At 66.0% G+C, this 26,752-nt stretch overlaps 2 protein-coding genes across 4 annotated transcripts in view; both read right to left on the bottom strand.

The window, feature by feature from the left end:
* SLC12A5 (solute carrier family 12 member 5) overlaps positions 1-18,851 on the bottom strand; it is a 31,338-nt gene extending 12,487 nt beyond the window's left edge. For 2 of the 3 annotated variants that reach the window (XM_058036013.1, XM_058036014.1), the window contains exons 1-9: positions 11,999-12,140; positions 5,171-5,265; positions 4,828-4,959; positions 4,466-4,612; positions 3,834-3,888; positions 2,745-2,875; positions 2,370-2,611; positions 2,087-2,298; positions 95-262 (exon numbers count right to left, since the gene is read on the bottom strand). In XM_058036013.1, the coding sequence (XP_057891996.1) occupies positions 95-262; positions 2,087-2,298; positions 2,370-2,611; positions 2,745-2,875; positions 3,834-3,888; positions 4,466-4,612; positions 4,828-4,959; positions 5,171-5,265; positions 11,999-12,050 (1,234 nt within the window). In that variant the 5' untranslated portion in view covers positions 12,051-12,140. Of the gene's footprint in view, positions 1-94; positions 263-2,086; positions 2,299-2,369; positions 2,612-2,744; positions 2,876-3,833; positions 3,889-4,465; positions 4,613-4,827; positions 4,960-5,170; positions 5,266-11,998; positions 12,141-18,754 lie in introns of those variants that run through there. The other variant, XM_058036015.1, reaches the window with a different exon arrangement.
* An 854-nt stretch (positions 18,852-19,705) lies between these two features.
* MMP9 (matrix metallopeptidase 9) lies at positions 19,706-24,362 on the bottom strand. The gene is made up of 13 exons (XM_058036143.1): positions 24,133-24,362; positions 23,692-23,930; positions 23,089-23,237; positions 22,788-22,916; positions 22,533-22,706; positions 22,284-22,457; positions 21,993-22,166; positions 21,701-21,856; positions 21,335-21,611; positions 21,071-21,210; positions 20,810-20,960; positions 20,576-20,679; positions 19,706-20,294 (listed from the first exon to the last, which is right to left on the bottom strand). The coding sequence occupies exons 1-13, from the start codon at positions 24,271-24,273 to the stop codon at positions 20,185-20,187; spliced, it is 2,118 nt and encodes a 705-aa protein (XP_057892126.1). The 5' UTR covers positions 24,274-24,362; the 3' UTR covers positions 19,706-20,184.
* Positions 24,363-26,752: the final 2,390 nt, after the last annotated feature.

The following is a 26,752-nucleotide window of genomic DNA, read 5'->3' as shown; positions in this document are numbered from 1 at the left end:
CACCGCCGCACGCACCCCCGGGAGCGGGGGTGGCACACGTGCGGGAGCGCGCCCGGCCACACGTGCTGTGCCCGCGGCACGGAGCGGCTCCCACCTGTCACCGAGGGGAAGTAGATGCCGACCAGCAGGGTGAAGTAGGACGTCATGTCGCTGAAGACGTAGGGCTGGTCCATGTCCACCGGGGTGTCGGGGGAGCTCACCGAGGGCAGCCCCCGCTTCTCCACGATCACGCCCTTGGTCAGGTATGAGCTCCAGAGGTTCTCTGTGAGGAGGGAGGAGGCTGGGCAGTGCAGATGCCCGCAAGCCCCCACACCCAGCACAGCATCCGCGCCCCACAGAAATGGAACTGGGGGGTGTGTGGTTCTCCCAGCCCTTCCCCGGCCCCACTGAGCAGCCAGCTGAGCAGCACACGGGCATGCAGAGGGTGAGGATGGCAGCACAGGTGGGCAACCAGAGCAGGCTCATACTGCTGTTGGCAGCGTCCCCACAAGATACTGGAGCAGCTGACATGGGATTGCAGTAGCAAATAATTAAGAGGGTAATATAATTAATGCTGATCAACACAGGTTTAAGGGAAGTGGATCGTGTCAAAGTAACTTGATAATGTTTTTGATGGGATTATGAGTGCGGGGCTGATGTAACAGGCTTAGTGTCCCTCCATGTGCTGCTTTGGCCGCAGATCATGGGGAGAAACTGGAGCAGTGGAGAGCAGCCAGCACCGGGCAGGGCAGGCAGAGGCAACTGCCCTTGGCATGTCACTGCCGGGGGGGCAGAGAGGGGCAGCCAGACCTCAGCCCCCGGCCCTGAGCCCCCTTCATGGCTGCTCACAGGTGACAGATGGGGCTGGCAGCTCCTATTGGCCTCGCCTGCCTCATCCTCCCTGAAATGTTGTGTTTCTCCCCACCCTCACCTAGGGCACAGCAAGCCCCAGTCACCTCTGCCAGGGCCAAACTGTGCCACCCATCTTACGATGCTGCTGGGCGGGTCGCCTTTGTCACCAGCCACCCCAGAGTGGGGTCCTGGCTCTGTCCCACCGCCCCCAGTGCAGGAGGGTTTGGTGCCTGAGAGAGGCCAGCTGGGTGGGTGGGGGTCTGCACCCCCTCCCCAACACCATTGCCAACAGGAGCAGGTTCCACCCAGCAGCCAGGAACTCCTTATCTGACCCAAAGGACCTCAGAGTGCAACATCACCGGGAGGCTCCCAAACACCCTGTGACTGCACTAATCACCATCAATCACAGCTGCAGCCCTGAGCACCACGTGCTCAGCTAAGTCTGACCTCCCGCGCCCGTGGCCACGCAGACACCAGGGCAGGATGGCTGGGGCAGCCCTGCAGCCATCAGGAGTGACTGATCCTGCTTGTGGCTCTGCTGCTTTCCTGAGTCCCAAAACCACTCCAGCATTAGGGTCTGCAGACACTTTTTGAATGTGGCACAGAGCATCAGCCTCTGCCACCCACTGCAGAGCGTGAGCACCTAGCAGATACACCAGCATCTCCACAAAAACAGGTCATAAGTGGCTCCTCCCAACAAATACACGCATCTTTCTGTGGTCCTGGTCACTGTCCCAGCAGGGCTGTAGCCACAGGAGCTAAGTGGCCCCAAGGGGTGATCGCTTCTCTCAAAACCTCAAATCAATACCAGCCTTTCCGAAGGCCAAGAGGAAGCAGAGGAAGATTTATTGGAAGATTTATTCCTCCCCAGCCTTCGGGCCTCATTCTGAGCCACCCCACTGACTGACACAGACTGCAGGCAGGAGGCTGCAGTGCCCTGCTCTGTCACCCAGTGCAGGAGTGTCCCACTGCCCAGCACAGCATGAGCACAGCTCCCTGTGCCTCAGGAGCAGAGCAGCCCCCAGCAGGGATCTCCCACATGCTCTCTCACTTGGACCCAGCCCTGTTTGCCCCCACAACACCTGGAATGGCTGAGGAGCCATGACTCCCACAGCACACCCACCATCCCTGTTGGCAGAGCTGCCCAGCAGGCACAGCCACTGCCCCTCCACAGCTCCCTTGCTTCTCCATGCTGCCATTCCCATGCCTCCATGCCCATGCCCACGTTCCCATGCCTCTGTTGGCACATGCTCACCTTGGATGAGGCCGCTGGCAGCACCAGGGATGCCCTCGATCTCAGTGACGTTGTTCATGGTGAAGTACTCATCACAGGTGGCATTGAGGAAACGGGAGGTGCAGAAAAGCTCCCAGAGCTTGGAGCCAACTGTCTCGTTCCCCTCCATCACCATCTTGGTGCAGAGGTCGAAGCCGTGGCGTGAGAGGGTCCTGTTGCCCAGGAGGCAGATCCTGGGGGCACAAGGGCACTCAGCACCTGCATGCCCCAGCCCGGCTGCATCCCTGCAGGACCCCGTACTCACGGGAAGCTTGGTGGGTCAAAGGCAGATTTGATGACTCCAGCATAGATGGCAAGGATGGAGAGGATGACACAGCCCAGGAAGACCAGGGCGAATTTGTTGACATACTTGACACCCACAAACACCACGGTGGCCATGCAGGTCAGCACACAGGTGCCATACACACGCATGTTGTTGAGCATTGCAGCTGCCTCCCCGCTGGCATCCTCTGCCTTGAAGATGGCCATGGCCGGGAAGATGTAGGCCTGGGAAAGAGTCATGGCATCACCACCTGGCTAACAGCCTGCAGAGGGGCCCCAGGAGAAAGGTCCTTCAGGCCCCCTGCCCTGCCAGGAGCTGAGCCCACGGCACTGCACAAGGCAAGGAGCGGGTACGTACCAGCAGGATTTCGATGGTGCCCAGGATGTACATGGCACCCGCAAAGGTGGTGCCCAGGTAGAAGCAGAGCCCCACAGCCCCACCAAACTCGGGTCCCAGCGAGCGTGAGATCATGTAGTAGGAGCCACCCGCTGTCAGAGAGAGCAAAAGTGGGTCCCAGCCAGACCCCAGCGACACCCTCAGCCCTGCCAGGTATCCCAGAGGGCAGACTGGAGCCAGGAGAGCCACGGGCCCTGCTCCAGCACTGAGCAAGATGCAGAGCAGCAGGAGTGACCACACAGGCAGAGTCATTCCCCAGCAGCCAGGTGCAATGGCCAGTGGCACAGGTGTTCCCTGGACACCAGACAGGAGCTGGAGCCCCAGGGACCTGGGCCATACCCTGCTCCATGCTCCCAGAGGAGCCCTCAGAGCCGGGCTGCCGGGATCGATGGTCCCGCTGCGGCAGCAGGATGATAAATAGCTTTAATTACACCCCGCGCTGGGCTGTCAGCGCTGTGCCCAGCCTGGCGCAGCTCACGGCTCCCCAGGGCTCTGCAGGGCTGCCATGTTCTGGGGGAGGCAGCCAGGGCACCCACGGCCACAGCCCACGGTGCCTCCTGCGGGGCAGAGCCCACACACAGCAGCGTGCCCGTGTCCGGCGGTGGGAGAGCCCATCCCATCTCCCATCTCCCATATCCCATCCCATATCCCATCCCATATCCCATATCCCATATCCCATATCCCATCCCATATCCCATATCCCATCCCATATCCCACATCCCATATCCCATCTCCCATCTCCCAGCCCCGGCTCTCAGCACGCCCTGCTCCCATCCTCCTGCCGTGTGTCTCCCGGCTCCCCGCGGCCTCGCCAGTCTGGCGGAGGGAGGAGCCGCGGCTGGCGGCTCTCGCTGCCATCTGCACCTCGCGGCTTTGGGGACGGGTGGCGGCTCCAGCGCTGCGCTCCCCCGGGCCCCGGGGATCCCGCGCGGGCTGGTGGCAGAAGGCTGGGGAGCGGCTGGCAGCCCCGGGGGATGCTCTGTGGGAAAAGCCCCGGCGGGAATCCCACCCCACCCTGCTGCCCGCACACACCGCGGGGCTCGGCTGTACCTGGCACCACACCGTTGGTGGCGATAGCGCTCATGGAAATGGCCGTCAGCATCGTCTGCGGGAAGAAACACGGCGAGTTCAGGAGCAGAGGGACAGGGCAGTGAAGGGAGAGCTGGGGCCAGGCTAGGACAAGGGGCCTCTTGGGGCCACGCTGAGATGTGCCACAGGGCAGGGACGCCCAGGGAGGATGAATGGATAGATGTGTGTGTGGATGGACAGGCAGGATGTTGGCTGGCAGCACAGCTGACACAGCTGAGCCCTCGGAGGGGCTGGCAGTGCTGGGGTGGCTCAGGACACTGGGCAAGGCCAGCCTGGGGTGACTGTCCTGGTGAGGTGGCTCTCTGCTTGGTACCAGATCAGGGGACCCCCAGCACATCCCCCTACATGGCAGCTGTGATCTGGGTCACCATTTAAGCACCATTCCACTGCTGATTCCTCTGGGAAGCTGAAGGCTTCTCCTTGCTCTAAGTGGGGCAGGAGCTAGGGCAGGGGCAGAGCTGGGGCAGGAGCAGAGCTGGGGCAGGGCATGGTGGGCTGGCAGCCAGTGCACCCCTCCATGGTCCAGCCAGCCAGACTGGTTACCCCAGGCCATGGGCAAGGCTAGTGAAGGCTTATCTGGCTCCAAAACTCACACAGGAGCAGCAGAGGAAGACCATGCAGAATGACTCCATGATGCCAGCGATCCCCACTACCCAGGTGAGGCGCAGGAAGAGGATGACTCCAAAGATGTTCTGAAGGCAGGGCAGGTAGACACCCATGAAGGTGCCCATCCGTGGGGCCTGTGGAGGGAACAGCAGTCACCAGGGCTCAGGGGCCTGGCTGGCAGAGGAGCAAGAGATCCCAGTCTTCCCACAAAACAACCAGGAACCCAGGGTAAAACTGCCCCTGGCGGAGGCCAATGGGTCTCCTGTTCTCCTGTGCCAGGTCTAGGGCCTGGCACAACACAGGCAAGGGCTGGAGAGGGAGGAAAGTTACCTTCCCTCTAAGTCCTCACCTGCACCGGCTTCTTCTTGCCTCCATCATTGTTCTCAGCCTCCTCGTGCTCCCGGCTGCCCTGTGGCAGGTTGGTGTAATTGGCCAGTCCACTCAGCAGGGATGAGACCATAGGGCTGGTGTCCATCTCCTCCTGTGGAGAGCAGATCCCGAGTTGTGAGACCAGTCCCCTGGGACCCCAGCCAGCCCCAGGAGACCTCACCAGATGCTGCCCCACTGCCTGCCTCTCCAGGAATGGCTCTGGCATGTCCCAGTGCCCAGGGTGCAGGTTGGGTGCTGTGGGACAGCTTGGGACAGCTGCTTAGCTCAGCCCCCTCCCCTGCCCCACTGCCTGCATGCCCTACCTCGAAGAGGGCCATGTTCTTGCCATCATACTCCTTGCCCTTCTCCAGGTCCGTGCTGTTAATGAAGGGGCTGCTCTCCTTGGGATTGCCATCGCCTGCAGAGACAGCACTGAGTCAGTCGGGCAGCCCCTGCCCCAGCCACAGCTGCAGAACATCCACCCCACAGGGTCACTGCTGCGAGGGGCCACAGCTGCCCGGGGCTGCCAGCAGAGCTGCCAGGGCTGTGGGCACCACGCTCACACCCAGACCAGCACAGGCAGTGCCAGGCGGGCATGGCAGCCCCCAGCATCACCTCCCACAGCACACGCAGGGGCTGCCATGCCCAGGAGGCTCCGCTGCCCCGCCCGGCCGTGCCGACACGCGGAGCCGGCGGAGCGCATCCACGCAGAGAGGCGAGCGGAGTGCATCGGGGGAGCTCCGGCGGGAGGCACGGCCGCAATAACTCACGGCAAGGCCGCAATAACTCACGGCACCTGTGGGTGAGCGCCCTGGCACTGCCCTCGGGGCCGGGACTGCCCTCGGGGCCGGGACTGCCCTCGGGGCCGGGACTGCGGGGCTGCTCAGCATCGGCGCACAGGGGATGGTCCCGGCGCAGTGCCTGGGACTGGGGCCACCGGCCAGGTGTCTGGTCCTCCTCCCAGACATGCACCACAGGGCGAGAGGTGACATCATTGAGGGCAGATGATGCCCGGGGCAGTGGAGCCACCCACAGCAGTGCCAGGCCCATAGAACTAGCAGGACAGGGACCACAGGCACTCACTGCATTAATGACCTAGTGCAGAAGAAACCTGGAGTTGGCTTAATAGCGATGAAAACAGCTGAGCTGCAGAGCAGCAGAAATAAATCAAGCTGGAAATGGAGCAGCAGTAAGCATGGTGCTGCTGGAGCAGCACAGCTCCAAGAGAAGATCCAGAGCAGAGAGGGACCAGGACATGGGGGCCAGGAGCCAAAGGACACAGTCCTGGGCAGGGCAGCTGAGGAGGCACCCATGGCACGGGGAAACCTGGGCAGCCAGGCCAGTCCCAGCCCTCAGTGCAGGGAGAGAGGCTCCCTGCCACACACCCATCCCAGCAGCACAGCCCTGCAGCCAGAGCAGTCACACTGCCAGTGGCCACCGCACTGCTGGGCAGCTTGCCCACACGGGCAGGGTCACAGAGCAGCTCCACACTTTGGGACGTGGGAGAGAACTGCCCCCTCCACCATCCTCCAGCATGGAGCCCATGAGTGCCCTGGGGCAGAGGGATGGTGCCCTAGCAGTGTAGTCACCCACTCATCGTGCCAGCCACAAGACAAACCCTGAGACCGTTTGGAGCATCCTGGTCCTGTGAAGACCGCCATTCTCCTGCCAGTTGACTCATATTCGGGATCCTGGAAGCCCGTGTGCAGCAGTGATTCACCATCTGCAATTCCCTGGCACACAGGGTGCTCCTGGCTGACCAGGAGGTGAAGCCTCAAATGCTACAGGTGACACGGACCTGCGGGCTGGCCCCAAGTCCCACCATCCCTGGGCTCCCCCAGCACGGGGCAGCAATGTCCCTGAGGGCACAGCCAAACACTGAGGCACAGCCTGCAGGCTCCTCCCGTGCAGGAGTGGCCATGGCAGTGCCACTGGGACACCCAGACCCACAAGCTCCTCTCTAGAGTCCCCTTGGACACACACCCAGCACCCCAGGTTGCCCCAGTGCCATGTGCCTGCCCTGCATCTCCCACAATGGGTCTCATCACAAACCTCATGCGCTCCTTGCTCTGTGTTTGGTCTAAAGCCCCACTGAACCCTGCTGTCATTAGGTAACAGCAGTGGTGTGGGCTGGCAACCACCCACTCGCCACAGCTCCTGCCCACCTGCACCAGCCCTGGGGACCACACTGATGTGAAACATCCACCACGCTGACAGGACACCCTCCAGGCCATCCCCAGTGAGGTGACAGAAGGGTGCAAGAGCAGGGGTGGCTCGATCTCACCTCCCCCTTGGGGCTGGGTGGCACCGGGGGACGCGGGCAGCTTGGCAGGGAGACGTGCTGGAAACGCGGCAAGGCTCCGGGACCCCTCCGGGAGAGCGGAGCCCGCGGGGGCCTCGCCTCACCGCCTGGTACCCAGCCGACGACATCACCGTGCAGGTTTCCATGGCAACGGCGAGCCACGGCCGCCTCGGCTCCCGCTCTTATGTAACGGCGCAGGCAGCCGGACGCTGGCCCCACATGGCACCCGGTGCCCGGGGGATGGAGCGGCCGGACCCCCGGCCCCAGGGCACCCCGAGCCCCGCGACTGCCCTGCTGGGCCGCACGACAGGCGCCAGCAGCACCCCGGGGTGCCCGAGCTCCAACCCTGGCACCACAACAGCACCCGCAGCTCGCAGTCCCTCACCCCCAGCTCTGCCCAGCGCTGCTCACGCCGGGGCCGCGGGCCGTGCTGGCACCGGCCGGGCTGCCGGGGCTGCCCGGGGCAGGAGCCCCTCGCCCGCCGGGTGATGCTGCTGCGAGGAGCAGCACTGGGAGAGGCCCCGGGCTGGCGAGCATGAGGATGCAGCAGGGCTCGGGGAGACTCTGAGCTCCCACGTCGCTGCAGCCCCACAGGCTGGAAGGAGTTAAGCACCAGGGCGCAGGGTCCCAGGTGACAAAGCGCTCCCGCTCCTGCTCCTGCTCCTGACGGAGACCATTTTGCCGCAGCGGGGCTGGTGCAGCCTCTCCCCGGCAGCTGCCTCAGACCCGCGCTCTGAAGTCGGGGGCAGCCAGGGCAGGCAGCAGCAATGCCCCGTCCCTCACCTGCCACCGCCACGGCCGGGTCCCACAAACGGGGCGCTGCCTCCCGGCCCTGGGGACACGTGGGACACTGCCAGCGCCAGCAACGCCCACAGGGCTGCCCCTGCCCCGCAGCCAGGACAGAGCAGCGCAGGGCCGGAGCGCTGGACCGGGCTGGCAGCCCCAAGGCCGGCAGCCGAGCCGGGAGAGACAGTGAGAGCAGAGCAGAGCCGAGCCGAGCCGTGCCAGGCTTCGATCCCGGCGCTCAGCCGCCCCCCTCCCCAGGGATCACTCAACACGAATCGGCCTTTTAATTTGCTGCGGCGGCTGGAAGGGCTGGCAGCGGGATCGCTGGCAGGAACCCGCAGCCCCGCCGTGGGCACCGCGCAGCCCCGCTCTCAGCAGGGCTTCCACCAACCTGTCTGCCCGGGGCAGCCCGGAGCAAACGCAGCAGCGCCAAAGGAACGTCACGGCACCCTCGGAGCCCCCCAAGGCAGGGCTCAGGCAGCAGCACCAACCACAATTTGATCTTCTAATGGCTTTTTACTTAGCCCTAAATTGGGTTGGGAAGCGTCATGTCCCTTATCCCAAATCCTCCCTAATCGCTTTACACGGCGCAGGGCACCGAGCACTGGCTGGGGTAGCCCCAGCAGCCACCCCCCACGGGCTAATTAACCACAGCTGCTGCCAACGCTGCCACCCGACCACGGCCCGTGCCCTCCGCAGCATCCAGAGCACAGCGAGCCCCAGCCAGGCACATCGGGCACTGGGGCTGCGGCACTGCCGGGCGGTGCAGAGGGCGAGGGGGGCCGTGGTAGGAGCAGCCCCGACCTCAGAGCCCTCCGCGGCTCCGTCTGCGCTCCTGCACGGGGCTGCTGACGGCTCCGGAATCCCCTGCGCCACCCCCGCCCCATCCCCGCAGCCCCAGGGGCAGCAGCAGCAGCGCGATGGCCGCTCACGGCTCTAGGGGTGCCCTGGGGCTCCCCTGCAGGTACACGGGACACCTTGACTTCTGCCACAGCACACCTGGGCTCCCGGGGCCCTGCCTGCAGCAAGGGGCACCCCAGGGTGACCCCGGCAGGCCGGCGAGCACATGGGCGAGCACGTGCCCTGGCTGATGTCCCCAGCTGCTGCCGTTTTGCAGGAGCTGCTGGCCAGGGAGGCCGCGCTGCTGTTCTGTCACCTCCGGCTATCAAGGGGACTTGGCTGGACACACACTGCCTGGCCCTGGGCTGTTGGCCTGGGGTGCCTAAGGCAGATGGGGATGGCCAAGCTATTCCTACGGCAGTGGCGCTTCTGTGCCCACCCGGCTTCCTTCTACCCTGCACAGGAGTGTCTGACAGCTGCTCTGGGGAGGGGGACCCTTGGAGAGGCCACACAGCCCTTGCAGCCCCCCGAGGCACAGACCACTGATGATCAGAGCAGAGCTGGCTCGTGCTGGCAGCGTGACAGCAGAGCCACTCCAGCTGCAGCGTGTCAGGGGAGCAGGGCTGGGGGTCAGGGGTGGAGGGGGGAGTAGGATGCTCCCCCCACGCCAGGGCTGCGTTTTCCCCCTCCAGCCAGCAAGCACACCCAGTGGCCTTTTGGGCTGGATTCCTTCACAGCCTGACCCAAATTGGACCAACTGCTACTTCAGACCTATCCTCTTCCTTCCTAAACCCGGGATTATCCTCCCTTTGATCAGCCGGCCCTGCAGCGCAGGATTTCCAGCACAGGCGTTTTGGCTGGCTGCATTTAAACAGCTTCCTAGATTCTCCGACAGTCCAAGCCCTGCCTTGGAAATGGCCGTGGACACAAGTCCCAGCAAAGCTCCTGGTGCTGGATCTGGGCTCCCCAGGCATCCCAGTGCCACAGGGCTGGGTGTCAGCATGGCACCCTGCAGTGGGGCTGCGGCTGACATCCCAACACCCCAACCAGAGCAGCGCGAGGTGCCAGCCCGGACACTGCAGGCAGCAGCCCTGCCCTGCCTGCTCCCCACTCCCAGCATCTCCCCAGAGGGTCCAGCCCTTGCTGGGCGGCTGGGGCCGGAGCCCTTCCAGCCACTGTCATGCGGCTCACGTGTGCTGTCCAGAGCACGACCCGAGTGGGGACACTGCTGACCTTTCTGACACCTAAGGCCTAAGTGGCACCCAGGGCTTCAGTGGTCGTGCTGAGCTTGGCAAGTTGCTGGACAGCCGGCCCTGGAGCAGCCAGGACATGTGGAGGGGGCCCACTGGCATTCAACAGCTTTGCTACCCGACGGGTTTTCCATGATCCCTGCAGACAGAGCTCACGATGGGAGTTCAGCTGACCCTCGGCATGGGGGGACAACCCCCCCCCCCCCACCTGCAACCACCATTGTCACAGGTGTGGGGAGCTCTGCTGAGCCCCTTCCTACAGACAAACCCTGCTCCCCCAAGTCCCCCAGACCCCCGATTCCTCCAGCCCTACACCCACTGTCCCATAGGGCAGCATCTCGGCAGGCGCAGCTCCAGGGACAGTCTGCCTGGTCCATCTGTAGTGGCACCGTGTCCAGCCCTCCTGCCAGACCCCAGCATGGCTGCACCGCCTGCTGCCACGCCGCTGGCACTGCCGTGTTGGAAATCAGCGAGTGGGAGAGATCCTGGTGCTGCAGAGGGCAAGGGGAGGGCAAGTGCCCAGCGAAGGGCACGGCTGGGGGCCAGTGCGACAACCCCAGCCCGGCAAGGTGCCCCCAAAAGTCTCCTGCCAGCCCTGACCTTGAGCGGAGCCGCAAATAAACAAGCAAATAAACAGACTGGGGTCGGCAGAGCAGAGGAATACACAGAGCCTGTCTGTGGCTGTGCCCAGAGCCCCACTGTGGGCAGCCAGGACCCCCACAACCACTGCCACAGCCGGCCATGCGCTGCCGGCCGGGGCTGTGGCAGACCCCACCAGGGGTCTGGAGAGGAGACTTGGCGGTGTCTGGGAGGGTCAGAGGGGCAGTGCAAGTCCTCCTGTGCCCGCACTGCATCCCCCTGGCTGCAGCCCACCCTTGCACCCGGCAGGAACACCCACAAGAACGAGGCCTGTGCTGCCTGGTGCTGGACGTGGCCCCGTGAGGAACGGGGACCCTCACACAGCCCGGTAGTGCCGGGAGGGGCTGAGGCCAAAGCGGGAACAGTGGCGGGGCTGCCGCGGGGCCGAGCGGCCCCTCTCCGGCGGAGGACAGCGGCCCTGCGCCAGGGCTGCAACGGGACGGGGCACAGCGCGGCGCGCCACGGACTGCACCGGACCGGCTCGGCTCGGCTCGGCACGACCGGGCTCACTTTGGCTCAGCCGGGCTAGCTCCGGCTCGGCTGCCCTCGGCCCCGGGACGAACGGCTCCTGTGGGCGCGGAGCAGGGCCCGGGCGGCCACTTCAGCACCGCGGACAGCGGAGCGGCCCCGGGGGGGGCGGGGAGGGGGCAGGGAGTGGGGGGCGGGAGCGGAGAAGGGAGCGGGGGGCGGCTGCCCGGGATGGGGAGGCGGCTGCCGGAGATGGGGGGCGGCAGAGGAGAGGAATGGGGGGAGGGCAGCGGGGGTGAGAGAGGCGATATGGAGAGATGGGGGGGCGGCAGCCGGAGGTGGGGGGCGGCAGCAGGGAGGGCTGGGGGGGCTGCAGCGGAGATGCGGGAGGCAGGGGTGGGGGGCCGGCAGATAGGTGGGGGGACCCTTGCGGGGATCCCGGGCGGGCGGGAGCGGGACCGGTGCGGCGACCGGCGGGGGCTGTCCGGGAAGCGGCGGGGCCAGCCCCGCAGGGTCGCTCGGAGCACGGCAAGCAGCCCCCGCCCGGGAGGAGGCTTCTCGGCGAGCCCCGCACCGCTCGGCCGCACCGCCGCTTCCCGGGGCTGCCGCAGCGGCGGGAGCGCGGCCGGGGCTGCGCGGAGGCGCCGGGAGCGGGAGCATCCCCGCACCGCCCGCCGCAGCCCCGCGGGGCCGCCGGCCGAGAGCCGCCGTCGCGGCCGGTGTCGGTGCCGGTGCCCCCGCTCGCCCCGCGGCGCGGCACCCTCAGCCCCCGCTGCCCCCGGCCCCGCGCCGCTCCTGCCCCGCGCCCGCCCCCGGCCCGGGCCGTGCCGCTGTCCCGCTCGTCGGTGCCGATGCCGGTGCCTCACCTTGGCTGGCGCCGCCGTCGCCGTCCTCGCAGTCGGTCAGGTTGTTCAGCATGGCGCCGGTGCCGCGGCCGCTCGCTGCCGCCGGAGCTGGAGCTCTCGCTCCGCAGCAGCCGCGTCCCCGCGCCGCCCCCCGCGCCGGTGGGAGGGGGCTGCAGTGCGGAGGCGCCCGGGCTCACGGCTCACGGCTGCTGCCGGCGGAGCCCAGCCCGGCCGCCCGCTTCATCACGTATGCGGGAGGCATTGCCCCCGCCGCGGCGGGGAGGGGGGGGCGCGGCGGCGCGGGGGGGCACCGAGAGGAGCGAGCGGAGCGGGGCCGCCTCCCGGCTGCGCCAGGCGTGGGGGGGAACTAGGGCAGCGCTGCGGGCCCGGCTGGGGCGGGCGGGACGGGACGGGACGGCCCCGCAACCGCACCGACCCCGAACCCCGCCCCCAGCCCCCGCACTCCGCACCGGCACCGGCCCCGCGGCCGCCGCCACCCCCGCACCCCACACCAGCTCCCGGCCCGGACCCCGGCGCAGCCTCGGGACCTGGAACACACTCGGGGGGCACAGAGGGGGCAGAACCTGCGACTGCGGGACCGACACAGGAGAGGCGGCTGAGGCCCGGGGTCACGGCAGCCCCTGCCCCGCCACGGGCGGCTACCGGGCGGGGGCGGCTCCCGGTTGGGGAGCAGCACGGCATGCAGGGGACCCCTCTGTGGGCATCAGGGCCTCGGCCAAGGATGAAGACCCCTGCCCCAGTAGCAGGAAAACCAGGGCACCTGGGGAAGGGGGACACGTCCAGACCACCCCACTGGCGGGACGGCAGAGGTGATTGACCCTGCTGTGCCCAGCTGACCTGCGGGGCAGGGAACACTGCCTGCAGAGGGGAGCAGGCTTGATGTCACCTCCCCTGGTGACCAGGGGGCCAAGATCACACCCGTAGCAACCTTCTCAGACCTGCAGAAGGGTTGCAATGGGGCCAGAATCCCAAGGCCCTGTGCCGTCTATGGAGGCCCCAGCTCTTGCAGCTGTCACCCACAGGGCCAGGGCACAGGCCACCCTCGAGCTGGGGCTGTAGAGGGACCCTGCAAGGCTGCCTGAAGCCCCCTGTTCTCTCATGCACTTAATTCGGGAGGATCCCCCAACCGGAGCTGGCTGCAGCTCCCGGCATCTCCTCCAGCACAGGCTGAGATCATGACAGCCCGCTGGCCTCCGTTACTTCTTGACGGCTGTAATTAATTGTTTACTTTCTCCTGGTGTGGAGCCAGCTGCTCCGCAGCGCAGGTGCTCCCCGGCCTGACCTCGCGGCCAGGAGAGAGGCTCAGACCCCTCACCCCAGCCCTGCAGGCAGCACCGATCCCTCCCTGCCAGGACCTGGCACCTGGCATCCCCGGGGAGCTGCAGCAGCACAGCCCCAGCTCCATGGAGAGTGGCACAGGAGGGATGCAGAGAGGATTGGCAGTTCAGGGTGGGCAGCTCAGGGTGGGCAGCCCCTGCCCAGGACTCTGCATGGCAGTCACCACATGGGGCTGCCCCATCCAGCTGCAGCAGCACCAACCCCTCACACCTGCGCCCCTCAGCCCTGAGCAGCAGCCAGCGCTGGAGCAAAGGGGCTGGTCCGCTCCCAAGGGTTGGGACTGGAAGAAAGGGGCTGCAGACAGGATGCAGTGGACAAAACCACTGTCCCATGCTGATCTGGGGGGTCAGAGGGCACCCCCAATCCCCCCAAAGGGGCTGTGGCTGGCCAGAAGGGCAGCAGGCCAGGGTCCAGCCGGCCATGGTGAGTGCCAAGCAGCACAGGGTGGTTTTTTGCAGGAGGCCACAGCGCGTGGGCTCGGCACAAGAGGGATTTTCCTACTAAAACAGATGCGGGGGAGGGAGCACGTGAAAGACCACTAATCCCCTAATCCCTGGATTATGGCTCCATTTCAGGGGTTGGGATTTGACGGCAGCACAGTGGGCTACGCTATCAAGACTGCATTGGCTTATCCTGAGCGCAGGGTCCCAGCAGCCTGTGGGGGCAACTGAGAGTGTCTCTGAGGCAGAGGAGACTGAGGGGGCTTGATCCCCCAGCAGAGCACTGGCATTAACCCTGGCCAAAACGCCCCTGACTGGGGTATGTGGTGCAGTGTGCCGAAAGGAGAGAGGTCTGGCACGGTTTGGGCATCATCCATGCCCTTGCATTGCTTGCAGTTGGGCTGCAGGCAGCATGAGGGCATGGGGAAAGAGGAAGAGTGACACTTTTCCCTGGCCATGGAGTGGGGGATCAACTGCAAGTGGCCCCTGAGTCGGAGTAGCAGGCAGGATGCTGGCAGCAGGCCAGGCAGAGCATCAGTGCCCCACTTAACTGCAAGAGGCTGCCCAGGAATGACGACGGAGAGCGGCCAAGCCAAGAATCATCCCTGCAAAGGGTCCTGTACCCCTGCAGAGACTCCTGAGAATGCTCCAGACCCCTCTGCACAGAGCCTGGGTGGGGGGAACCGTTCTCACAGACATTCCCAGGGCAGGAATCCTGGCTGCTGGCCACACAGCCCTTGCCTGTCCTATTACCAGCAGCGGTCAAACCTCCCAGGAGCGAGACACGTGCTGGAGTCACTGGGAAACCTCCTGAGGGCAGGGAGCGGGCAGCCTGGCAGCGTGCCACACGGGCAGGGAGGGCGGCTGTGCTCTGGAGATGCTGGTCAGCACATTGCACTGCCCGCTGTGATCCCTGGGCACTGCCAACAGTCTGCCCGTGCACATCCCACCAGCATGGGACACCCCACTCTGAGGGCTTGAGGCACGGGGACAAGCAGCTGCCAGGGAAAAGAAGACCCGGGGCAGGAGAGACCCCAAGATGATGGAGGTGCAGCAGGGCAGAAGGGCCGTGTGCCAAATATCGTAGCAGCGGGTTGGCATCACAATGTGCCCTCACCACACTGTCCTGACAGCCCCAGGAGCCCAGGGGCAACACATCCTGCAGCACCTTGGCAGGATGGAGTGCTCCTGTTCATCTCCATCCAGACAGGCCAGGGCCCTGCCACCAGCACGGGGCAAAAGCAGAGCCCAGAGCTGGCACCAGCTGGGACTTGACTCCAGCTGCAGCAGCACGACAGGACATGGAGGGAGGTGCAGTGTCCTGTGGGGCTGGGTGGGGAGCCACGGGAGGCACTGCAGCTGCTGGGGCTGAGAGCAGAAGGGCAGCAGTGGGGCAGGGCTGGCACAGGCCATGGGACAGGGATGGCACAGACTGTGGGGCAGGGATGGCACAGGCCATGGGGCAGGGCTGGCACAGACCGTGGGACAGGGATGGCACAGGCCGTGGGGCAGGGATGGCACAGGCCATGGGACAGGGATGGCACAGGCTGTGGGACAGGGATGGCACAGACCATGGGGCAGGGATGGTACAGGCCATGGGACAGGGATGGCACAGGCAGTGGGGCAGGGATGGCACAGCCTGTGGGGCAGGGATGGCACAGGCTATGGAGCAGGGATGGCACAGGCCATGGGGCAGGGATGGCACAGACTGTGGGGCAGCGCTGGCACAGGCCATGGGGCAGGGCTGGCACAGACCGTGGGGCAGGGATGGCACAGCCCGTGGGGCAGGGCTGGCACAGCCCGTGGGGCAGGGATGGCACAGGCAGTGGGGCAGGGCTGAGAGCTCCTGCGTCACACGAGCCCAGCACAGCTGGCGCAGCGTCCCCAGCTGCCCTTGCCCAGATGTCTTGCCAGCAGCAGGGCCACGGCAGTGGGCGGCCGGGCAGCCTGGCACAGGGATCAGCAGCAGAAGAGCCTCCTCCCACCAGGCCCTGCAGCTGAGGAGCCCCCAGGCAGCCCTGTGCCAGTTGCAGTACCCTGGGGATTGCAGGCAGCCACTGCTGAGCCGTGGCCAGAGGGCCATGATGGCCGAGGAGCAGCTGCACGGCCACTTGCCAGCTGCTGCCAGAAGGGTTTGGGTGCAGGATCAGCTGATGAGGCACTCGAGTGCCCTGTGCCCCACACGGCACCCGTCACTCAGCCCCACAGCCTGTGCAAGGACCTCCACTGTGGCACCCCACTGAAGCACCTGTGGTGTGTTCAGTGGCATGGAGACTCCTTGGGAAGGTACTGATGGAGCTTCGGCTGCTCCAGCCCCTTGGCAGCATCCCACCCCCCCACATCATCAGCCTCCAACTGCTGCACATCCCTGCCTCATCTAATGATACCCCAAGGGCACCCAGACTGCCACAAACCTGGCCTGAGTGTCAGCGAGGGGGCAGGAGGGGATGGGAGGGCTGGGGAAGCCTCCTTAGCAGCCCCTGTCCCTCACATGTACCCCTCTGGCACGGTGCCCAAGTGCCCCCGTCCCCTCCCTTGTGTCCTGGCCCCTCGGCAGGGGCACTGCAGGGGTGCAGCCAGGGCTGGGGGGGCCCTGCTGTCCCCAAGCCCCCTCAGGGCCTCACCTCGCACCTGGGGCCAGCCTCACCCAGCTGCCCCACCGAGCCTCGTCCATGGCTCATGGCCCACAGACCCGTGAGCCCAGAGCCCCCAGGGGGGCCGAGAGAGGCGCTGATCCCCCCCCAGCACCGAGAGCCACGGCACGGGTGACACCGGGACCGGTTTCCATGGCAACGAGAGGCTCCGTAACTGGTTGGTTGCCATGGCTACTGCCGCCGAGCCCGACCGCTCGGGACACGGAGGGGCTGCGCGCTGGGGATGCTCCGGTGCCCTCTCGGGCCAGGGCGGGGGCCCCACGGGCAGCGCACTGGGCACCGGGGCAGCCGCCCCCCGTGCAGCCCCTCCGCGGGGGAGCCCCAGCCCCACGGTGGGTCCCGGTTGGAGCACATCGATCCCCGGTGCCGCGGGGCCGGGCCGCGCTGCGCTCCTGGCGGGACCGGGTCCCCGCGGGACGGCGGCACCGGCGAGCCCCGGGGCGGGGCGGGGCCGCGGGGGCGGGGCCGGGAGGGACACGCCCCCACCGGAGCCGTCCCGTCCCGTTATCGCCCCCTGGCGGCCCCGCGCAGCCCCGTCCGCCCCCGCCGCCGCCCGCACGGATCCCATTTCCCAGGCCAAGCCCTGGATCCACCGTGCTCCTGCAGGGACCTGCCCCCGGCCCCGAGGCCCCGCGGCGGCGCCCTGTCCGTGCCCTGCCCCGCCCGCACCGGGCGGTCCCGTTCCGCCGCCGCCCGTGCCCGGGGCTGAGATCCCCCCTCAGCACCTCCCGCCTGGGGCCGCTCCCGGGCAGGGCCTTCCCAAAGGGCGGCCCCGGCAGCCACACGGCGCCCCGAGCACGGCGCCGGCTCACGGAGCAGCAGGGGCCCTGCAGCTGGCCGGGGGTCCCCGCACCGCCCCGGCAGCACGGCCGGCTGCAGCCTTCGCTCCCGCAGCGCCCCGAGGTCCCCCGGGGTCTCCGTCACTCTGTCCCCACGCGTGACACTGACGTGGGGTCAGGTAACACCAAGCGTTCGCCCAGGGCCGAGTCTCTTCTGGATCACTGCTGTCCAGAGCTCCTGCCATCCACAGCCCCTGCCAGTCCTGCAACCCCATGCACCCCTCCTCCCATCCATCCCCCCGAGAGGCGGCATCCACGGTCCCAGCACTGTGGAGAAATGCGGGATGTGAGGAATCCCTGAACGCTGGCAAGCCCTAAGGAGCCACCCTGCCACAGCCGTGACCACCCCCCAAAACAGGGCACCTCCAGCAGGACCTGCCACCGGCTGTCCTCTGGGAGGGCGCAAGGTCACAGCTCAGCCAGAAGGATGTGTCCCTTGGTGCCACCACGGCCTCTCAGCATGCCCACGCCTGCTCCCTGCAGGCCCCCACCAGCAGACTGGCTGCCAAACCGAGGAGCTGTTCCTGGAGGGCCCCAGAATTCAGCCCTGGCTCATCACGGTCCGCTCCACCCCAACACAGCCCACAGGCCAGGCCCAGCTGGCCCAGCTGCCATAAAGTGACAAGTGGCCCCGCATCCCCTCGCCACTGGACGCAGCCCTACATCACCCACGACAGTGTGATCCTAGACAGGGCCCCAAAGGCCAGAGCCCGCTGCCAGAGGCACAGCCCAGCCCGGGGGCCGTGGTGTCCGTCCGGCTGCTCGCGCCTCCCACCCGCGCCCTTCGCCGAGGGTGCAAGGTCACAGCTCCGGCAGCACAGCTCCGGTGCTGCTGTCGGCCGGTTTTCTGGGATCGATACGGCTCCGGTGACAGCAGAGCCCCACCGCCACGTCCCCTGGGCGCCACCAGCGATGGCTGCCGGCTCCAGCGCCTGTGCCCATGGCAGCCCGGTGGGCACTGCTGCATCTCAGGGCTGGCCATAGCTTGCCCTCTCCCTGCTGGGCAGCAAGCACCCTCCACCGTGGCTCCCTGGGGAGCAGTATGTGACCCGCACCCACAGCCGACCCACAGCTGTAACCCCGCTCCATCCCGCTGCCGGTCCGGCATCAGCAGGACCTCGCTCCAACAGCCCCCGGTATGGGGACGGAACAGGGGGAGCTCCCTGAGGAGCTGAGGTGGCCGCGGGGAAGAGTCCGAGACGAGGGGTCCTGCCCGGGAGGGCGGCTGAGCCCCACTCCCTGCTCTGCACCTCCCATCTCCGGATCCCGCAGCTCCGAGCCATCCCTACCCCGGGGGTCTGCCCTGCTCCGAGGGGCCACACCGACCGCAGCTCCGCGCCCTCACGGTGTCCCGACAGCCCGGCCCTCCCCGCGGACCCTTCTCGCGGACCCTCCCCGCGGAGCCTGTCCTGCCCCCCGGATCCTCATCGCGGACCGTGTCCCGCTCCGGAGCCTCCCCGGGCCCCCCTCGCCCCCGGCGCTCACCCCCGCCGCCGGTGACGGTGAACCGCCCGCTCATGGCCCCGTCGTCGCCACAAGTGGCTCCGGCCCCGGCGGTGGCTGAGCGCGGCCCCGGCGGGCGCTGACCGGGGTCCTAGTGCCCGCGGCACCGCCCGCCGCGCCGCCCCCGCGGCCGCAGGGCTGGCTCCAGTCCGAGCGGATCGGCTCGGCCCCGCTCCGCTCGGCTCGGTTCGGCCCCGTTCGGCCCGGTCCGGCTCGGCTCGGCTTGGCTCGGCTCGACGGGACCGGACCGCTCCGCCACGCCCGGTCGGTCCCACGGCCGCCGCCGAACTGGGGGTGCTGGGACCGTGCCCCAACGGGACCGGAGGGGGCCGCGCTCTGCCCCCGCCCTGTCCGGAGCCGCGGCCACTAATTACAGCTAATTACAGCCCCGGAGCTGCGGCTGCCCCACCCTGCCCGGACCCGGGCACCCTCGGGCACGATCCCGGCCCTGGCGCTGCCGCCGCGCTGTGCGGCCACGCAGGGACAGACCGGGCCCGGGGGAGCCACGGGGCCAGCCCGCGGCGGGGTCTCAGCTGCACTGGGGACTTCGGTCACACGCTGAGTGCCGGCCACAAGCGGCGACAACCGCCCGCTCCTCATCTCGGTGCAAAGGTGGAGCGCAGGGGGGGCGGTGGGTGGAGGATTATGCGGAGCCAAGGCTTGGGAGGTCCGGCCAGTCGGGGCAGCGGTGCCGCCCCTGGCGTAGGGCCGGTGGTGGACAATGGTGGGACCGAGAAACATCATTCCCCGTTGGACCCAGTGTCCCTGCAGGATCCAGAGTCCTTAGCAAAGGGGGATTTGGGGACAGTCCCCCCACAGAGCCCCCATGCCCACTGGTGCTGGCACCCCCGGGGCTGGGGAGGATGATGCTCCCAGCACATGGGAGTTCTCCAAACCACGGTCCCAACAGCTGATAGAGCACTCGAGCCTGTGTCCAAAGAATTGTCTTTATTACAAATGGGCAGGCAATTGGCAGAGGGGGTGGTTGGCAGAGCGGACAGTGGGCAGGAGTAGGCAAAACCCTGTGTCCCACCCTGGTGTGACCCCAGACGCCAGCTCCCAGTGGGGCTCAGCCTGACCTGGCATCGCTGGCTCAGGAAAAAGACAAATTTGTCTCGAATCCATGTGTGGTTTGCACCAGACAAACGCCTCTGTGCAGTGGAGCTGGCACTGGCAGGAGTGGCACAATGCCAGCTGTGGCAAGAGTCCTTCTCCCCAGCTGGGGCTCTCCAGGCTGGGCAGCTCCCAGGAGGTGAGGACCCCCTGCCCCTTTCTTCCAGGAAGATGGTGATCTCATCTGGGGCTACCCACAGCCACAAGGCTCCCAGGGGTCAGTCCGTGAGACAGGAGCCCGCAGGTTGGGAGCAGTGGGCAGGGAGCAGCGCTGGCAGAGCTGGTGGCTGGTCAGGCCTTCAGTTCTGGGGACACTGCAGGATGTCATACTTGACGTAGCCCACCCTGTCCACCTGGTAGCGCGGTGTCATCCTCCAGTAGAAGCTGCCCCGGCAGAAGTGGTACTTGCCTGGGCAAGGAGGGGGATGGAGGGAAGGGAGGGTCAGCAGGAGTTTGGCCATACAAAGATCCATCCTGGTGGCTGCCCAAGCAGCACAAGCACATGACACCCTGCACCTTGCTGGCACCCTGCCAGCTCCACCACAAGGACCCATGGGGCTGATGGCATGCCCTGTCCCAGAGCCATTCCCCACACACCCGAGCATCCCTAGCAGGAGCCGGAGCAATGCCTGAGAGGCTCAGGCAGCCCAGGCCTGAACACACAGCACACACCCGCCAGGTCCCGCTCACCTTGGTACAGGAACACATTGCGTGCATCCAGGGGGACACCGGTGAAGACATCGTCGGTGGCACGGGGGTAGCCCTTGTCCACCCTCTGAACCTTCACATCCAGCCTGTGGGAGAGCAGAGCCGCGCTCAGGGCTGCTGGGAACCCCCTCCCAGTCCCTGGCCAGGGCTCAGGCAGGCGCTGCTGCTCTCCAGCGCTGCTGCTCTCCAGCGCTGCTGCTCTCCGGCCCCGCTCACCTCCAGTAGCTCTCCCCGCTGAAGAGCAGCACTTTGCCGCGGCCCCGCTGCAGGGCCCCCGAGAGGCGGCCGGCTTCCTTCCCTATACCCAACTTCTCGATCCCCCGGGGGCCCAGCGAGCTCTTCCCAGAAAACACCCAGAACTGCCGACCTGCAGTGGGAGATAGTGGGGGTGTCAGACAGCCCTGGCAGCTCCCAGGCTTCACCGGGCTCCTCCCTGTGCCTGTGGGACTGGGCGAGGGTAGGGGGGGCAGAGCTCACCAGCAAAGAAAAAGACCCTCTTGGTGAGCAAATCCTGGAAAACAGCATCGATGGTGTCTGGGAGGCCAGGCCAGGTATCAGCAACAGAGAAGGCACCCTGGATGCCCGATTTCCAGAAGGAGGAGTAGGTCCAGTATTTCCTGGTGGGGAAAATGAGCTGTCCTGATCACCTCAGTCTGCCACAGCCTATGTCCCCCCCCATATCTCTGTGTTCCTCCACATGCCACCTCACCAGGGCAGGAGGTGCCAGATGCTGCCACTCACCCGTCCTTGAAGAAGTACAGTTCCCCATTGATCTCTGTGATAGCATCAAAGTTCCTCTCCATGCAGGCATCCCGGCTGGGGTCCACGGGAATGGGTCCAACTGTGGGCTCTGGTGTCGTCTCCTCCTCTTCCTCAGTGGTGGAGGTGCTGCCAGCCTCTGTGGGCATGGGCTCGGGCTCCTCAGTGGGCATGGGCTCGGGCTCCTCAGTGGGCAGAGGCTGGGGCTCCTCAGTGGGAGCAGGTGCAGGTGCAGTGGGTTTAGGGCCAGAGCCACGACCTGAGTGAATACAGGGGAGGGCACGAGGGCTGGGATCAGCTTGGTGCTGCAGGACACCCAATGCACCCAGCTGCAGTGCAGCTGCTCACCATAGAGGTACTGGATGCCCTGGACATCATCGGGGTGCAGCTGGAAGTCCTGGATGTAACTGTACATGGGGTACATCAGGGCCTCACGCACACTGGAGTGGTCCAGACCCAGTGAGTGTCCAAACTCATGGGCAGCCACCAGAAAGATGCTGTAACCTGGGAGAAAACACTGGCCTAAGTGCCTGGTGGGCCACAACAGGGCAGGACACACCATCCAGAGACTGTGGTCCCCACAAGGAAAGTGACAATATGCCATGGGTCTGAGAGGCACAAAGGGGAGAACAGGCAGTACCTCTGTCAGGGCAGAAGCCCCACTTCTTGTCGGTGTCATAGTTGCTGGTGGTGGCACACCAGAGCTTGCCATCCTGCCGGCCCTGGCTGGTGCAGGCACTGTAGGACTGTCCCAGGAAGGTGAAGGGAAAGACACACGGGTCCCCCTGGGAGTTGCCACCGATCACCGCCGTGTCTGCAGCAAAGTGTCAGTGAGGCTCTCCCTGGCCCCTGGCTGCACTGGCCAGCACCCAGGACAATGCTGAGACCCCTCATGCCCCCCTCCCCTGCGTGCCACCCTCCCTGCTGGCACCTCGGTTGGGGCAGAAGCCGTATTTCTTGTCCTGGTCGAAGCTGGAGGTGGTGGCACACCAGCGGTAGCCATCGGAGCGCCCGTCTGTGGTGCAGGCATCGTAGGAGGTGCCCTCAAAGACGAAGGGGAAGACACAGGGGGCTCCATCGCTGTTGCCACCATTGGTGTAGAGGACTGTGGGGTGAGGGAGAGTGAGGAGGGCCCCAGGCACCGTGGGGCTGGGCAGGGGTTATGGTCACCACTACTCACGCTCGCTGGGGCAGAAGCCGTATTTCTTATCCCGGTCGTAGTTGGGGGTGGTGGCGCACCAGGGCAGCCCATCCTCGCGCCCCTCCGTGGTGCACCGGGAGTAGGAGTGGCCCTCGAAGATGAAGGGGAAGTGGCATTCGGCTCCATTGGCATTCCCGTGGCGGGTCTTCACCACTGCTCAGAGAGGGGCAGCTCAATGCTGCTGCTGCAGTTGGCACCATCAGGCCCCCCCAGCCCACCACACCCTGCCCTTACCTAAGCCCGTTCCCAGTGTCCAGAACTCATCGTCGTCAAAGTGGGCATCGCCCTGGATGCCCTGGCCCGGGGGAAAGGCGTGGGCCAGGAGCCCATCCTTGCCGTCGAAGGGGTACCCGTCCCCATGCTCTGCAGGGAAAAGCACCCTCAGCTGGACCTGCCAGAGGAGCCCTCACATCCCCAGCACATTTGGGGGCAGGGGGGCTCTGGGCACAGCCCAAGGAGACGTGGGGCAAGGATCTCACAGGCAGGATGCGTCACCAGGCCCCTCCTCACTCCCTGCCTGCCCAAAGGACATCACCTTGGCTGCCAAACATGATCATGATGTCTGCCTCGCCGCTGTATATCTGGGTGAAGGTGAGAGGGGTCACATCGCTCCACACTTGGAACGCCCGTCTGAAGGCGTCATCGATCACAGCACGGTCCAGGTCAGGGGAGTAGTTCATCACCCTGCCAGGGAGGCAGAGGGTCAGTGCTGCCAGCTCCCCTCCTCATGCAAGGAGGCAGAGGGTCAGTGCTGCCAGCTCCCCTCCTCATGCAGGGAGGCAGAGGGTCAATGAGGAGTTCCCCTCCTCATGAAGGGAGGCAGAGGGTCCATGAGGAGCTCCCCTCCTCATGCAGGAGTGACCCTGTTCTGGGAAGGAGCAGACCCCCACCTCCAGAGATGATAGCAGTCACCACCCTTGACCTCACCCAGGGCTCAGGTGCTCTTCTGGGCATTGGGGAGCAGATGCTGCTGCCATCCCAGCTTGGCCCTGGCAGCACTGGGACCCAGCTGTACAGGCAGCAGCAAGCCTGGAGAAGGGCTGAGCAGAGGCTGCCAGCCTCCCGGTCCCTCAGGCTTTCCATTCTCCTGGGACCATCACGCTGGGGACACAAGGGTTCATCTCCAGAGCAGACTCACCGGTAAGTCAGGTCCGTGTGGTCCCACTTGAGGTCCCCCTCAAAGGTAAGGAAGGTTCCTATGTCAGGGACGCCACAGCGAGGGGCTCGCATGGCCTCCAGCGTGGCAGCATCCAGCTCTCCCGTCTCCTCCAGGCCCAGCTGCTTCTGCATCTTGAGCAGTGCCTTGCCCAGGGACACCTGCCTGCCGCCAATCTTGGCCTCTGCCTCGGTGGTGTAGCCGAACCTCTGCAGGTAGCGCTGTGGAGGGAAGGCAGCCAGAGGGGTGAGCGAGGCAGGAGGGGGCTCCAGCAGCCCCGGCACCCATCCCAGCCTGGGTCCCTCCCTGAGCTCAAGGAGAACGACAGCTCTCAAGCCGTGCCTGCAGCCCTCACTGCCAGCCTGGGTGCCCCCTTGGGGACGTGGGTGCCAGGAGGGCACCACGGGGCCGTGCTGCCCTCACCTCTGCCAGCTGTAGATCCGGCAGGGTGCTGATCAGGTCCCCCGGGAAGGTGACAACCGCCTGCGGCTTGCCCTGGAGAGGGGCTGCCCAGCAGGAGACGGCCAGCAGCCCGGCGACAAGCGGGGCCAGGAGCAGTGCCATGGCTCGGCGGTGACAGGAGGGATGTGGCGGTGCTGGTCCCCGCTGTCTGCTCTGGGTGCCGCCGGGCTACCCGCTCCTATTTATGGGGTGGGAGGGCAGTGAGTCACCCTCAGACCCCTCAGCGCCGACTCACGCTCCCTTCTCCCTTCCCACGGTGACGAAACGCACACTCCATCTCTGCCTTAACTGTTTCATCACCTTGTTTACTAAACACGCCGCGTTCCGCAGCCACGCGAGGACAGGATGGACCGCGGCCGGGCAGCTGCTCCGGGCCACAGCACAGCTCTGAACGGCCACCCTGGGGCTGCCCCGCACAGCCACTGCCCTGCTCCCTGCTGGCCCCGGGACCGTGCTAGCTGTGGGGACAGCAGGGCATCGCTGGAGGCCAGCCAGGTGCTCAGGATCCTGTAGCTGACGCTGTGCTCAGGATCACCCCGGCTGACACTGAGCTTGGCTGGCCAAGGGCTGATGGTGCTGGACCCAGACCCGCAAGGACGTGGGTGGGCATGGGGACAGATGGCAGTGGAACCTCCACCTGAGCGCCAGCACCTGGAGCCCACCTGCCTGGGATTTGGGAGCTTGCACCCTCACCAGGACTCTACATCCTTCCTCACCCCAGTGGGTCAGAGTGTTTCCAGCGTTGGAGATGCCCATGACTCCTCACCCCAAGCCCAAATGCCAGCAGCTGAATGGCACAGCTTCCTGGTACCAGGGGCAATGCCTGGGCACAGGAATGCTCCACCTGGGGCCCTGGGACATTAGGGGTGCCCTCTCCTTGCTGCCCTGCTCTGTAGGGTGCTGCTGACTCAGGTTCCCACCCAGCACAGCGCAGCACAGACCTTGCCATGGGATGGTGTTTTCCTGCTTCTCCCAAAGTGCCGACGCTTGTGGGAACGAGAGCAGTGAAGGGGAAAGCAAACAGGGATGAGGAGCGAGGAGAAAACAGATGGCAGGGAAGAAGGCGCAGCGTCAGCGGGGGGGAGGGAGCACTGGTGCAGCCCAGCGAGGCTGCTGAGACACAGGTCCCAGAGCAGATCCCCTGCCCCAGCCCTCACAAACCCCCTGAGCCCCAGCAAGCTCAGCCCCATGAAGCTCAGCTGGCTTCATCAGGAGGATCCTCCTGTTCACCCCATTGCTCTTAGTGCCTGTCCTCCCAGCTCCCAACACTGCCAGACTGGGGCTCAGCAGCTGCTCCCTCCCAGTATCCCCCAGCTCTGGCTGAGCCAAACCAGCAGCTCCTGGCCCTGCCAAAGGATGAGCAGGTCATGCTGGCACCCAGCACAGCTGGGGACAGTGAGAGGTCAGGGCTCTGCTCCTTGTGTCCTTGGAGAGGAGCCCCCATGCCCAAGTGAGGGCTCATCCCTGGGGCAGCATCACCTGCCAGATGCCCTGTGCTGGTGGGATGCATCCACAGCTGGCTGGGCACAGGAAGCTCACCGGCAGCATGGGCTAAGCTGGGAAGGAAGCAATGGTGAGAAATCAGGGGGTTGCCTCACTCCCCCACCACAGCCCTGCAAGAGCAGCCCCCATTCCCTGGCACAGGAAATTGCTTCACAAGCAGCTGCCATCCTGCGCCCGGTGTGACAAACACATCCAGCCAAACATTCCCTCATGGTGGGACACAGCCCAGGGACCCTGCAGCCAGGTCACCCTGCAGCCCCTTCCCACAGGGTCCAGCCTGCTCCCTTGTCCCTGTGATGGCCCAGCAGGCAGGAGGCAGTGGCTCTCTGTGCTCCCTGCCTGTTTGGCAGCCAAGGTGAGGAGAGCCTCTGCCAAGGTGCCCTGAGAGCCCATTGGAGCTGGTGGCTCCTGAGGCATTTGGGGAGCAGGCACTGCTCCACTTCCTCCACTCTCCAGCCTGCCAGGACCTCAGCCCACAGCACAAAGCTGTTGTGGGAGATGGGTGCTAAATAACCTGCAGGGCATCCCCAACAAGGAGACTTCTGACTCCAGCTCTGGGATATTGTCAGAAACTCAGATCCAGCTCTGGTCTCCCTGGCACTGTGGCATATCCCTTGGACTTCCCCATGCTATTCCCATCCTTCGTTTCCACCACATGCAGAAGCTGCAGCTCCAACAGCCTGGGCACTCTGCCAGGGCAGACCATGGCATCATGCTGCCTGTGGCACCCTGAGGGCAGAGCCACAGCCCAGCAGCACAGAGTAAGGCTGGCAGAAACGGGGCTGGGAGGGGAGTGGGACCTTGGAGCAAGTGATGGCAGGAGGAGATGAGGGCCAATGCCCCACACACTGTGCCCCAGTCCCAGCAAGCCCCGAGCTGGGCAGTGGGAGCTCCATGGGGGTTGCCAACCACAGCTCTGCCCCCGTCCTGGCCGCTCCCACTGACTCACGGCCCCGCTCACCAGCTTCCTCCTGGAACCATCCCGGGGGAATTTCTGGTGACTCTCTGGAGGCTCGTCAGGGAGCAGGGCCAGGGCAGCAGGGAATCCCCCATGTCTGGCAGTGCCAGCAGCCTCTGT

The sequence above is a fragment of the Melospiza georgiana genome, chromosome 17 (genome assembly GCF_028018845.1).
Source record: "Melospiza georgiana isolate bMelGeo1 chromosome 17, bMelGeo1.pri, whole genome shotgun sequence".
NCBI lineage: Eukaryota > Metazoa > Chordata > Aves > Passeriformes > Passerellidae > Melospiza > Melospiza georgiana.
This window is presented reverse-complemented; position numbering and strand designations above follow the sequence as displayed.

What these genes read in the sequence shown, in the direction of transcription:
- MMP9 (XM_058036143.1), bottom strand. Translation starts at nt 24,273, where the DNA reads ATGGCACTGCTCCTGGCCCCGCTTGTCGCCGGGCTGCTGGCCGTCTCC. An exon ending in CGGCTTCTGCCCCAGCGAGC is followed by an intron (nt 22,458 to 22,532) that starts GTGAGTAGTGGT and finishes CTCACCCCACAG; the next exon opens with TCCTCTACACCAATGGTGGC. An exon ending in GGGCTTCTGCCCTGACAGAG is followed by an intron (nt 21,857 to 21,992) that starts GTACTGCCTGTT and finishes GTTTTCTCCCAG; the next exon opens with GTTACAGCATCTTTCTGGTG.